Consider the following 14,098-nt stretch of genomic DNA (forward strand, 5'->3'; position numbering starts at 1 on the left):
ATTGGCTTATCTCCTTTAACTTTTGCCATTTTTTTTTTAAATATCAATAAAGTGTCAATGTAATTGTGGATGGCGTTTTTGTTAAAAAATACTTTTAGCAAATTTTCTATCGGATCATTTTTCATAACTGTTGGAATTTATAGTAATTTCAACACAACATGTAAGTGCATAATGTTTTCACCTGAAATGAGTTGGTTTAAAAGCTCACCAATTTACATAAGCACCTTTTTTTTAAAACTTATATTATTCAATTAATTTTCCATTGTAATTAATACTAAATTAATTTTTGTTAAATTTTGGTAATATTATCATGAAATAGAATTAAAAAAAAAATTAACCAAAATACTATTATTGTCCAAATGTTTTGCAAAAAAAAAAGCATGGCAAGCTTTGCCTAAATTATGCAATTCTCTGTGCACACAATTGCTTCATAGAAATTCACTGTTTGGCAATTTCGAAAATATATATCGTTTAATAAAACTAAATAAACCATAAAACAAATTTGTATCATAACAACATATAAAAAAAAAAATTTGTATCATAACAACATAAAAAAAATCTGCATGGTCATTCATTTCACATTTAAGGAATTTATAAACTTCTGTTAAATCAACATCTACTTTGAAATGTACTAATTATTATTCCTTCTTTTCAGAAGATATGATCGAAGACCTTTATTCACCTCTGATAACGGAAACCCCTGATATATTTTCTAGAAATGGCAGATCCTTCTTAAAGTAAGTAATGTCTGCAATTCATGTCGCATTGTTAATTTCATTAAAACACATTTACGAGCATATAATATCTTTATATGATCTTGAGTGGAAAGCCATTCTTGGAGTATGTGATACAAAATGGATGGCAAAAAAATAACTCTATTGGAGAGAAAAGAAAATTATCCTATTGCGAAGATTAAAAATAGTTCATCGAAGCAAAAATTAGCAGTATCAATCCAGTCAGAAGCTTTGAATTCTAAAGAATTTCAGGTAAAGAATAATATTAATCCAGTCAGCATAAGTAGTAATTCCCCCCTTGTGTCAAGACAAAAAGCTATGACTGAGAAATTTAAAGGGATTCAGTATATTTTAAACCTCTATTTTGGTACCTGATTGATTCGTTCTTATCAACCCTGGCTATAAATATATTCGCTTTGTGATCATTAGGGCTAGGACAACAGCATATTCTTTTCATTTTTTTGACTCCCGAGTGTGTATCCGTTGATATCTTATATGCTTTTATATAGAGTAGTGTGGTTCTCGGTTGATTAACTGTGTCGGATGTATACTTGAGTCAAAACAATGGTAAGAATATTCTGTTGTCATAGCCCTAGAGATCATACTGAGTAAGTTTTTTGCCAAAAATATTGCAACACATAATTTGCACTAATATATAAAATTGTGTTAGTAATTCAATTTCTCGTTTATAAATTCTTTCTAATGACACAAATAGAAAAATAAACATCAACTGTTGACTTTTTAGCGTGAATGATTTCTTTGGAAGATCTCTTTAAAACATTTGAATATTTTTCATTATTCATTTTAAAATGAACGAAATGCATACGCTCTTTGAAGAGCTTCACCACATGACTAAGATGTGATGGTTTCAACACTTGTAGATTAGAAAGTTATACTAAAATACTTGCTAAAGGCATCATCAGGGATAATATATATATTGCATGTGTGTGGATGTATTAGTCATTCAGACAGTTTTGCTGTATCACAACTCTTCAGTGTGGCTAGACTAGGATCAATCCCAAGCCAGGAATCGAACTTACAACCATCTAGTTCATAGTCAGCAGTTCTACACCTAAACCATCACTCATAAATGATATCCCCAAGTCTTTATATAATATAAACATTTACTGCCACTTTTAAAGTGCTCCATTTGTTTGTTTACAAAGAGCTTTGCATTATGCTAAGTAGATAGCAGATGATTTAATTTACTCTAAGTCATATATATAGTCATCCACAGATGGATTGTTTTGTTGTATCACAGCTCTTCAGTATGGCTAAACTAGCACACATCCCAAGCCACACACACACACAGATAACAATATAACTACATTCCAAATTTTTATTCATTTTATTTTTTTTCTTTCAGAATGTCAAAAATTCCTTTTTTTTTTTTTTTTTTTTAGAGCAACTGTTTCAGTATATAGAACCAATCAGTTATTAGTATGTCAATACTGAATATATTGATTGTATTGTCTACAGGTAAATTCTAAGGTAAATAAATTCCTGTTTTTCTGAAGAGTCTACTCTTCAAAAAACAGGAATTTATTTACCTTAGAAAGAAAAAAACAGGTGCGTCATTCATCAAGCCAAAAAAATTATGTAAAAAAATATCGCGTTTTGTTGTTTTGTTATAATACATTAATTTTTAATGATTTTTTCTATAAATTTTGCTACTCATCAATTATTTATATTGATGGAAACTGATTAAAATAATCATGGCTAAAATTTTTGTCATTGGTGCAAATCAGTTCGGATTGTTTGCAATTTCGTATTGTAAAGAAAGCATATTCTTAATGTGATAAAATGTCTGGTCACTGCTTATATCAAATAATAATAGCTAAAAATTGGAATAAAGCTCTGATTTTGTGTTACATGTAAGGTTTGATTACAGACAAAAAAGAAAAATGCCTGCCGCATTTGATTATATGCTGGTGCATCTCATAAAGTAACAGGAAATTCTCTCATTCATATCCAAACAAGATGGTGTTGATTTGGATAAAGTTTGTTTTCAAAGATGGTGAATTTAGTTGTGAGTTTGGACCAGTGTAACAAATTTAGCTATAAAAACTGCTACATGAGAGAACAAAATGGTTGACAATTAAAAGTACAGAATAGTTAATTTATTTTGTAATCACAAAAATAAAATAAAAATTCTAACCAATCTTAATGAAATGTTCCTTACATCATTATATAATTTTTAGTTTTTCTTATCAATGAGTTTGTTTGAATGTGAGAAAAAAATCTAAAATTTTTGTTTTATTATAATTAAAATTATGGGCTCTTTGGACTTTTAAATTGTTTTTAACACCAGTACATAATCAAAGCAAAATAAATTGTTTGGAATTATTAAAATAATGTTCATTTCTATTGATAAGGTTTAGCCATTCATTTATTTATGTTTGAATTCATGTTTTGAAACCTCATCGTAAGTCTCTGACATCATGTCAAAGCTATAATTATTTTGCTAAGGTAATGTTTTAACTCTATATAATATTTAATTGGAATTCATTATTGAGATGAGTATTATGTATTAATTCATTTATTGCGGACTGTAATTCTCATCTTTCTTAGTTGCTGTTTCACGACGATTATGGATTGGCAGTAATTGCTGAGAATGCAGTTAGGAGATTAGTAGTTCCTATCCCGTCACGGTTACCACCTGATGAAGGCCAGAGGAATAGTTGGCCGAAACGTCATGAAACATCAGAATAATAGTCCGCAATAAATAAATAAATTAATGTTTTAGCTTTATTTAAAAGAAAATCCAAATCAGTTTAACTTCAGACTCATGGTTTCAATTCCCAGTTATGGTAGCCACTTTATTTGTTGTGAATTATTTATAATTAATGCAATATTGATCATTTCTAAAAGTAGTTAAGATCTGATATTTCAAAATGAGACAAATTTTGCAATGAATTTATTACATTTAAAGTAATTGTGACGGATGGAAAAATTGTCACTGACAGACAGGCAGTTAAGATCTTTATGAGACTAACCTGGGTGCCAGGTGTTTGGAGGTGTGTGTTGAGCAAAAAAAAAAAAAAAAAGTGGTAGTAGGCAGGCAGGCTCGAACCTATACCGCAAAGGAGGAAAAGAAAGTGAAAAAAAAAATGTGACGCGTTAGCTGTTGCATCCATCACCAAACCGGAAGTGACGTATGTTTAAATTAAGGCTAGACAATCGAAAAGAGGTGCTGACTTTCGGAAATATCGGCAAAAAAAAGCGACCCCTCCCTGTAGAAAAGTGCCCAGTTGAGCGTGAAGGAATTAATGTTTTTGGACAATTTTTCGATATTTGTCGTCCGAAGGGTTGACCTTCAAAATGATACCAATATCGTGAAAATCCGTTGCCTCTGTCAGAAGTTTTTGCGAGACATACATGCATGCATACATTTAAACAGGCAGGTGAGATTAATATTATAGATTACTGGCATGCTGCCTGGCATTGCCTGGTTATAAAATGTGCTAAAATATGATATTTTAACTTGTACATTCCACATTTATTATTATAGAGCCAATTCTCTCTTGATTATTATATTGTACCCAATATACAGCAGTGATTAAAAAAAATTTGTAAAATGACTTTAGTGCAATCAGTTAGAATCAAAACCAAAACATATAGCTCTCATTATTTGTTACCATCAGAATAAAATCCATATGCATATAAAAGCATTGAAAATACTTTGTCAAATGTATAAATGCATATTTGCACATACAGTTCACACATTACATTGAACTACACCTGCCAACTTCCATTTTTCAAATTTGGATCCCTTAGCTATTTTTCTAAAAATCAAAGCGATTTTGTCTCACAGGTCTGAATAACCCATATATCAAGTTTCAAGTATGTACACCAAAAATTAACAAAGTAGTTTGGTAGTGACCCTTCCACGATGTAAAGATTGCAGTTACAAATGCTATGAAGTTATGCACAATGCAGAAAATATTCACAAATAAAACTGTGCGTAATAGTGAAATGAAACCAATCCTCCAATAAGAAAATGAAAAAAAAAAATGAACAGTGAATTAATAAAAGTTCTTTTTAAAGGAATATGCAAATTAGTATAAACACAAATCTGTGAAAGGTAATAACATATATGATCATAAATGTATGTGAAATTTGATAACGTACATACAAATATTAATGTATGAAATATGATAACATATGTACAAATATAAATGCGTGTGTAAAAATAAAAATAAAAAAATAACATGTATAAACATGTGAAGATTCCCCTCTTCAAGAAAAGAAATTCTTTGTTTTGTAAGTAGTAAAAAAAAACTTGCTTTTGGGTTATTACCTGCTCTATCCAGAATATTAAGCATTTTGGATATTGAGCACTTCTGGAAGGAAGGAAACCAGAGCACTACTAAAACCAATTTTCTAATCCCCTATCAAAAAGAGAAATTATTTTAAAAAATAAAAATAAAAAATATAGGAGACCTGCAGAGAATTACTAAAAGCATTAAATGTAATTAAGGATGCCTCCAGAGTACTACTAAACTGTCTCCCTCTCCTTTCTTTGTAGTTAAAAACAAAAATAAATTCGCACAAAATATTTTTCAACTTCATTTCAACTTGAAAAGTTTGTTAGAAATAACGTCATGAAATTAAAATTTGAAACATTGTGGCAAAAAGTCAGTTTTATTATAATAAAAGAAATAGAAGATTAGTGTTGTGGTGCAGGGGCTCGTCTTGATATTCTCAATCTATGATATTCTCTGGATAACCAAAAAATCAGATTTATCCCATACTAGTAGTTTAGTCTGGCTTTGTTCAGACCCTATGTACTGTTCATAACATTATGTGCATATGTGTGTGTGTGTGTATATATATATATATATATATATATATATATATAATATTAAAAAGTTTGACTCGGGTCCAGGTAACCTACATCTAAAATTTCAAATATTTAGACTAAAAATTGTCTGAGTAATTTGGTAGAGACCGCAGAGGTCAAATTTTTTAAATTTTGACCCCAATTTTGACACTTAACATTGTTTTGGGCTCAAATCAAATTAAAAAGTTTGACCCATTTCTAAGTAACCTACATCTAAAATTTCAAGTGTTTAGACCTTAAACTGTTGGAGGAGTTTGGTAGAGTTCTCAATAGCCAAATTTCTGGCCGAAAACTGATTAAAAAGGTTTCCCAAATCTCAATGCCCCTTATATCAAGTCTCGATTCTGTAGACCAAAAATGAACAAAGTAGCTTGATAGGAAAATGTACACTCACAATTTTACTTTTATAGATATACTAGCAGTTTGCCCGGCTTTGCTTGGGTTCATAACTTATATATAAAGCTGAACGTCTGTGTGTGTCTGGTCACGAATAGGCTCCTATATGGTTAATTATTATAGAAAACTGATCACATATAATGATAGATGTATCGAGACACAGGAATGTGTATGTTTGATCTGGCATAATGATGATTCATTAATATTGTGGGGTCTGCGTATGCACCTGGTCCACAAAGTATGGAAAAAAAAAATTTTTTTAAAAAAAACCGTTTACAAGTGTTTTTGATATAGATGTACATAATACTTTAAGAATGTTTTAACTTAAATAGGGATGGTATAATAAAATTATGAGGCCTGCGTTCGCGCCTGGCCTCCATAGAATGGAAATAGGCACAAACTTTAATAAAGACTTTTCATATCTATCTGTGTAAGTATACTTTGATAATTATGTTTTAGTTTGAAGAAATATGGTATAATAAAATTATGGGGTGTTCGTTCGCGCCTGACCTTCATAGAATGGAAATATGTCACAAAGTTTAACAAGGTTTTTTAAATATAGATCCACAGAATATTGTGATAAGTGTTTCAGTGTGAACAGGTATAGTATAATAAATTATGGGGTTTATCTATTTTATTTTTACTTTCATCATATTTTGCTTTGGTTTTGATACCCCCAAATTCGAAGCTATCTCTTTACAACCCTTCTTTTTCATAACCTATCATACTTTCATAAATCAGAGTCCATTTTCTGTAGACTGTTTTTGAACCCAGTCAACGACGGATACTTTTGCTAGTATATATATATATATATATATATATATATATATATATATATATATATATATATATATATAAAGAGCAAACAGTTAATAAAACATTAAAAACACTTTGAAAAAGAGGTTAAAAACATATTTAATCTGAAAAGGAAACACTTGATAAGTGGATAGTCCTTAATTCGCAGAGTTTCAAAGAAATACTTTCCTTCTCATCAGAGGGTAGGAATTAGCAAAATGCGGGATCGGATTTTGCATACAAAAGTATTTGATGAAACTGCAAGTAAGTCAAAGATCTTACTTGATAACAAAAAGTGAAGCAGAGGGAATTTGGTGAAGAAAAAGGTGATTTCACGTGAATGGATAGTCTGAGCGGTAAATAATCCAATGACGGTAAAATCCAAAAATTTTATTTTATATATATATATATATATATATATATATATATATATATTAAAAAGTGTGACTCCTTTTCAGGTAACCTACATCTAAAATTTCAAGTGTTTAGACCCAAAATTGGCTGAATGGTTTCCCAGAGACCGCAAAGATCAAATTTTTTTAACTTTGACCCCTTGGCAGCCAAATTTTCAACCAAAAACTGATTAAAACGCTTGCCCCATGTCTGAATACACTTTATGTAAAATTTTAAATGTTTAGACCAAAAATTGACTGAGTAATTTTGTAGAGACTGCAGAGATCAATTCTTTTTAACCTTAACACTTATTGTTTTGGGCTCAAATCAAATTAAAAAGTTTGATCCATGTCCAAGTAACCTACATCTAAAATTTCAAGTGTTTAAACCCAAAATTGACGGAGGAGTTTGGTAGAATTTTCAAAGATCAAATCGCTGAACTTTGACCCCTTGACAGCCAAATTTCTGGCCGAAAACCGATTAAAAAGATTTTCCCAAATCTCAATACCCCTTATGTCAAATCTTGAGACTGAAAATTGACAAAGTAGTCTGGTAGAAAAATGTACTCACACACACAGACAATTTCACTTTTATAGATATATAGATTTATGAAATGTTCAAATTATATATTTACTACCAGCAATGTATTTACGTCCACTCGGCTCAAGCTCACAGCCAAGAAAACGGTAGTTTTCATTTCGAATTTTGCACATGCATATTTTCTTTTTGTACTTCATAATTCAAGGGTTCATTTGCGATGACTCAAGGGAAGTAACTCTAAATATACTGAGTCGACAATTTTTTTTTTTTTCTGCATATTTTGTTGGTTTATGTTCTTCAACCCTCAGAAGAACCATTCTAGATCAACTGATAACTATACAATACTAGGTGAAAATGTATTGCAGCAAATAGCATTCCGGACAAGAAATTGAGTTTAATTTAAAACTGTTTAATTATAAATTTTACTAAATTGTTTTTGAAAGTCAATTTTTTTTTTTTTTTCTTTTAGAAAGATATTTAAAGTACAGTGTGCCTTGGTAAAAGCACGACCCATTTAATAACTCTGCCAATATTTATATTATTCCATACTTTTTTGTATATTTGTTGCACTAATAAATATTTAGCATAAATGTATATTAATATTTGTTTAGTGAGCAAGAATGACCAAAATAAATTATGGAAAAAATAGTGTCTTAACTTGCAAGCATAGTTATGACATGAACCACCGAATCTCTCTTATATATTTAAATACTTTTTGCGGGGTACAAAATTTACATGTTTCATCCAAAATTCGAAATGGAAACTACTTACCTTCGAACGTTTTGAGAAATACCCATGGCTCATCTATAGGAGAGCAGCTTATAAATAATCGTATTTGCGCTTCGAATTTTAGTGCAGACTTTTTTTTCATCCTTAGCAAGTCACACTATCTTTACCATATCAAAATTCTAGAAACTATATATATTAGGACTCTGAGACCTTCTCTTTGCAAACAAAAAGAATCTCTTAGGGCTAAATCTAATTTCTATTTAATAATTACCCCCCCTTTTTTTTTATATATATATATATTTTTTTTCAACCTTACTTTTTCATCTCAGATTCATTGTTTCTCCTTTTCTTTTTAAAACATAATTAAGCTCGATTTTAGCTCTGTTGAGCGAGCTTCAAAACCGGTCAGCTGACGCATTCATTTTTATTTTTTAATTTCACAATCTAAAATAAAGAATGTTTTCGAACAAGTTTAAATTTGGTCTTTACATAGCCATAATAAAATTTTGTACCCCGCAAAAAATATTTAAATATCTTAAGACTAGGTACCCACTTGAATTAATCAATGGATTAAATTCATTGTTGAAAATTAGGAGTAAAATAAGAACTATGCAGACTAATCAATCCTTTTTATATTTGTGCCAGAGCAATAAAGTCTGTCCCTCTTATTTTGTTTAAAATAAAAAGAGCTAATTTACATCCCAGACAAAAGATTGAAGATGCATTTATCTCCAATTTTTTAGCTAAACTTTCTTGCGATCTGGCGTACTTGAGAAGGAAGTACTCTGAATTATGGAGAAATTATATAGGCAGTTTATCCATGTACGATAAAATATGATTTATTTGTTATGTTGCTAGAATACACGAACGCAGCCTTTCCAGGTTGAAGTCAAAACACCAGAATAAATTGCAACAATTAATATTTTAAAAATTTGGTTGCTTGACTAGCCTGGATATTGCTAGAAATGTCCTTAATATCTCTTCCTCACATTTGTCCCAACTCGAATTGAATATACTTTCACATGGGTTGGGCTTCTGCATTCCCCCTTCCAATCCCAAACATGAAGAGATTTATTCTGAATTCGAAGTCTTTTTTGCTCAATTAGCAAGACTTTCCCCTGTTTCCGACAGTAAGGTTAGTAACCTTAAGGCGAAATTGAATGATATTGCTCATTCATATGCAGGTACACCAGTCTCCTTTAGTGAATCCAAATGGCGAAATGAACATATCCGTGCTATCAAAACGCTACGCCAGAATAAATCTCTTACTATCACTAAACCGGACAAAGGTTCTGGTGTTGTTATACTTGACCACCAGGATTGTATCAATAAAATGATGACAATCCTCAATGATACCTCTAAATTTGTACAGCTAGGTCCAGTAGAGACACATGACTCTACTGTATCTATTGAATCTAGATTCTAAAGACGTCTGGTTAAATGGGTGAAGAGTGGAGCTCTTTCTTCCTCCATTTCTGATTTAATCAGACTGACTGGTTCACTTTGTCCCCTGTCTCTACGGTTTACCTAAAACCTATAAGAGTGGGATACCTTTAAGACCGATATTATCCATGATAGGTTCTGCCCAACATAAAATAGCCAAATGGCTTACTAATATTTTGGAACCAGTTTTGGAAGAGTATAGTTCTTTCTGCATTAAAGATTCTTTTTTTTTTTTTTTTTTTTTTTTTTTTTTGCTAAATTTATGCAGAATTACACTCGGTGACAAATTTGTGTTCTTTTGATATTAAAAGCCTTTTTACCTGCGTTCCACTCTGAGACTATTGATATATGTGCCGATGCCCTTTATCGCAGTCAGCTCCTAACTCTCCCTATTCCTGAGAATATTTTTGTGGAACTTATGGAATTCGCCACCATGTCGGTCGAATTCAGTTTTAATAACATTATGTACAGGCAGATAGATGGTGTTTCCATGGGTTCTCGCCTGGGACCTGCTCTGGCAAATATTTTTGTAGGTTTCCACAAAAAAGGTCTTTTATCTGGCTTTCAAAAACCAGATATTTATTTTTGTTATGTTGACGACACTTTTTGTCTGTTCAACAATGAAACGAAAGGGGATACCTTTTTTTTTTTTTTTTTTTGCATCCCTTAATAATATTCACCCAGTTCTAAAATTTACTATAGAGAAAGAAAGTAATTCTTCCCTTCCTTTTCTAGATGTACTGGTGTGTAAAACACCTTCCGTTTTCTTGACTTCCATCTACCGTAAACCTACATTCACTGGTCTTTACACACGTTGGGACTCTTTTTGCCCCACCAAACAAAAATATAATCTTATCAACACCCTTATCCATAGAGCTTGTATGATATGTTCAGATAACAAATTAAATGATGAAGTCAAATTTATTACCAAGACTCTTTGCAATAATGGTTTTCTATTGCAAATCGTGGAATCTACAGTTAGAAATAAAATTTCTAATTTCAATAAAATTAAACAGCCATCTGTTGACAAATGCCCCTGGCTAGGTAATATTAGTGAAAGATTTGCCAAGCAAATTTCTTCTGTCATACAACAATGTTACTTTGCATCAAATACTCGTGTTGTTTTTTCTTGTAAACCCATTTTGTCTCCAATTTGTAAAGACGTTCTTCCCACCTCCATAACAATTCTATTATTTATTTATTTAAATGTAGCTGCGGTGTGCACTACGTCAGGCGAACGTCTCCAAGATTAGATAATAGGGTAAAACATGTTCCATCCAAAATTCGAAATGGAAACTACCCACCTTTTGGACGTTTTGAGAAATACCCATGACTCATCTATAGGAGAGTACCTTATAAATAATCGTATTTGCGCTTCGAATTTTAGTGCAGACTTTTTTTCATCCTTAGCAAGTCGCACTCTCTTTACCATCTCAAAATTCTAGAAACTATATATATTAAGACTCTGAGACCTTCTTTGCAAACACAAAGAGAATCTCTTAAGGCTTAATTTAGTTTCTATTTAATAATTAATCCCCCCTTACTTTATATATATATATATATATATATATATATATAAATATATATAAATAATTTTTTCCCCCTACTTTTTCATCTCCGATTCGTTGTTCCCCTTTTCTTTTTAAAACGTAATTAAGCTCGATTTTAGCTCTGTTGAGCGAGCTTCGAAACCGGTCAGCTGATGCATTCATTTTTATTTTTTAATTTCAATCTAAAATAATGTTTTCGAACATGTTTAAATTTGGTCTTTACATAGCCATAATATATATATATATGACAGCCAAAAATATTTTTTCTCTAAATAAAATTATTTACTTTTAAGTTTGTTTATTCATTTCTTTAAAGTAAATTTATTTTAGGAAGAAAAAATATTGTTTTTGATTTTCTTAAATTTATAATATTTCAAATTCCAAATGCTATCTCAAAAGCACGAATATTATTGCATATAAATTAAGCTATGATTGAACACGCAAGAATGTTGAGTAAATTTCAGATATGTAAATGAATTGTGTATTCATAAAAAAATTAGTAAACAAAAGAAAAATACTAAATCTAGATAACAAGAAACGATTACCAAGCATATGGTCATTAGCAAGTTTGGTATCTAAGACAACAGTAGAAATAGATTGGAGAAATCAAATTAATTAATATTATTATATTCAGAAAAAAAAATAGATCTTGTAATATTTTAATTAAATTCATAATTGTTTATCTGATTGTGGAAATTGATCGAGCAGTGTCAAAAAATGTTGTTTTTTTAAGATCTTGAAAATACTGTAACTCGTTTAATAACTCTAATTTTCAGGATTCATAGAGAATAGAATAACATTTCGAAATCATCAAGAGATGGTATTGTCATTGATATTGGTGAAGTTATTAATTTCCAAATGATGGTGATTCAATGATGAAACAAAGTTCTCTTTGTCAGACTAGGTAAACAGCATGGACTTTGTGTTGTGAGGATGTCAAACACTAGATGAAGTCTTTCACATGCCACTGCACTCTGGGAGGTGTATCCTATGAGTTGCCATCTTGAAACATGGCAGAATCGAATTGAGAATGATGTTGGAATCGTGGTCAATAACAAATGTTAATTGTGATTTCTATTTTTTATTTTTTTATTTTTTCCAAACATCATCAGAACAATTAACAAACATTTGCAGAATTCAAAACATAACATGGAAGAGTGTTGAATTCTGAAGAACATTTGGTGTGCATTGTGGCATGCAGCAAAAGAAACAATGGTTTTAACAAAATGGAGAAACTCTACACACAACTAACATTATTGAAGCTAGGTGGAAAAAAATGTCAACCCAACTGCATAATGAGTCATGGTTTGCTCGAGATTGATTTTTATTACCACAGGTCGTCTGATCAGCAGACACTGCATTCCAGAATGGTCACCACATTCTACGGATTTAAACCCATCAACTTGTATTTTGAAATACCAGAACAATTTGTTTTAGAGAGAAAAAATATTGTTTTTGATTTTCTTAAATTTCTAATATCTCAAATTGCAAATGATCTAAAAAGCACCAGTATTATTGCATATAAACTAAACTATGATTGAACAAACAAGGATGCTGAGTAAATTCACAGTGCTCAACACATCTGGATAAGAACAATAGAAGAACGGGTCAGGGTAATCAACAATTATGCTCGTTGGCTACAAATATGCCACCAGCACCAAGGCACATATTTGTAGATATTTTGTAAAATTTTAATTTCATAAAAGATATTCGTTTTAATTGTTATCATTTCAGTTTTTAGAAAATCTAAATTTGTGTGCTTTGTAATTTACTTACACTATGTTTTTTGCTAAATTTTTTTTTCTTTTCCCTCCACAGAAAGTCACTTCACAGTTGGTTAGGTGAAGACTCTTCCTCCTTAGATGATGACCTCGACTGTGACCCCTATCAACAAATCTACGATGCCAACTGCATAATGAGTGACGTTTTGCAATAACCTCGCCCGAGATTCTGATTTTTTATCACCGCCAACCTGCCAGTCCACTGCACATTTGTCTTGCTTCTAAAACCCTCATGTCTCCATCCAATGAAACTTGAATCTGATTTTTGTCTTGATAATTTTGTTGTTCAACTGATAAAGAAATGTCTTATTCTGTGCAGACATTTTGAAACCATTTCATCAATTTTTTTTAATCTTTTACTCTACATTCTCGGATTTGTTTTTTTTTTTTTATATTTAATTTAACTTTCTGTGAAAACGGTTTTTACTTAGTCTATCCTCAACTTTTGTATTAAAACAAACTCCCTTTTCTGTCTAGGAGTCCTGTCTGAACTGCAACCTAAAGTGAGATTTGACATCATCACATCAAAGCCATTTAAAAATTTAAAGCTAGGTGGAAAAAAAGCATCGACCCAGCTCAAGCCCACAGGTTAATCCTCGATTTTTGAGACTCCTACATCCATAGATTTGTTAAATAGGAATATCTTTTTATATGCAACGTTTACCTTCCAATAAAAGCACATTTTTTTTTTACTATAATGTGGACACTGATTATAATTTGAATGAAAGAAGTTGTAATTGTTTATTCATTCATGTTGAGAAACCTTTAAATGCTGTAAAAAGTTTTAGATTTAAAATATCCTAACGATTAAAACTTTAATCATTTTTTTACCTAAAACTTTTCTATTCAATAAAAACCGATTATCAAATTTGTACTCTTTTTATACTATTATTA

The 14,098-nt window shown here is 30.7% G+C and overlaps 1 protein-coding gene across 4 annotated transcripts in view; it reads left to right on the top strand.

Moving 5' to 3' along the window:
- The window catches only part of LOC145277884 (uncharacterized), a 132,964-nt gene extending 119,068 nt beyond the window's left edge, over positions 1–13,896 (top strand). For 2 of the 4 annotated variants that reach the window (XR_013868237.1, XM_080129874.1), the window contains 2 exons: positions 656–737; positions 13,242–13,896. Coding sequence is in view for 2 of the 4 variants with exons in the window: in XM_080129874.1 (XP_079986000.1) it covers positions 656–737; positions 13,242–13,359 (200 nt within the window). In the remaining 2 variants the exon portion in view is untranslated. The remainder of the gene's footprint in view (positions 1–655; positions 738–13,241) is intronic. The other 2 variants (XR_013868238.1, XM_080129875.1) reach the window with 1 other exon arrangement.
- The last annotated feature ends 202 nt before the right edge of the window (positions 13,897–14,098 follow it).

Source organism: Euprymna scolopes, chromosome 6 (assembly GCF_053919585.1).
Source record: "Euprymna scolopes isolate OS-2025 chromosome 6, ASM5391958v1, whole genome shotgun sequence".
NCBI classification, from domain to species: domain Eukaryota; kingdom Metazoa; phylum Mollusca; class Cephalopoda; order Sepiida; family Sepiolidae; genus Euprymna; species Euprymna scolopes.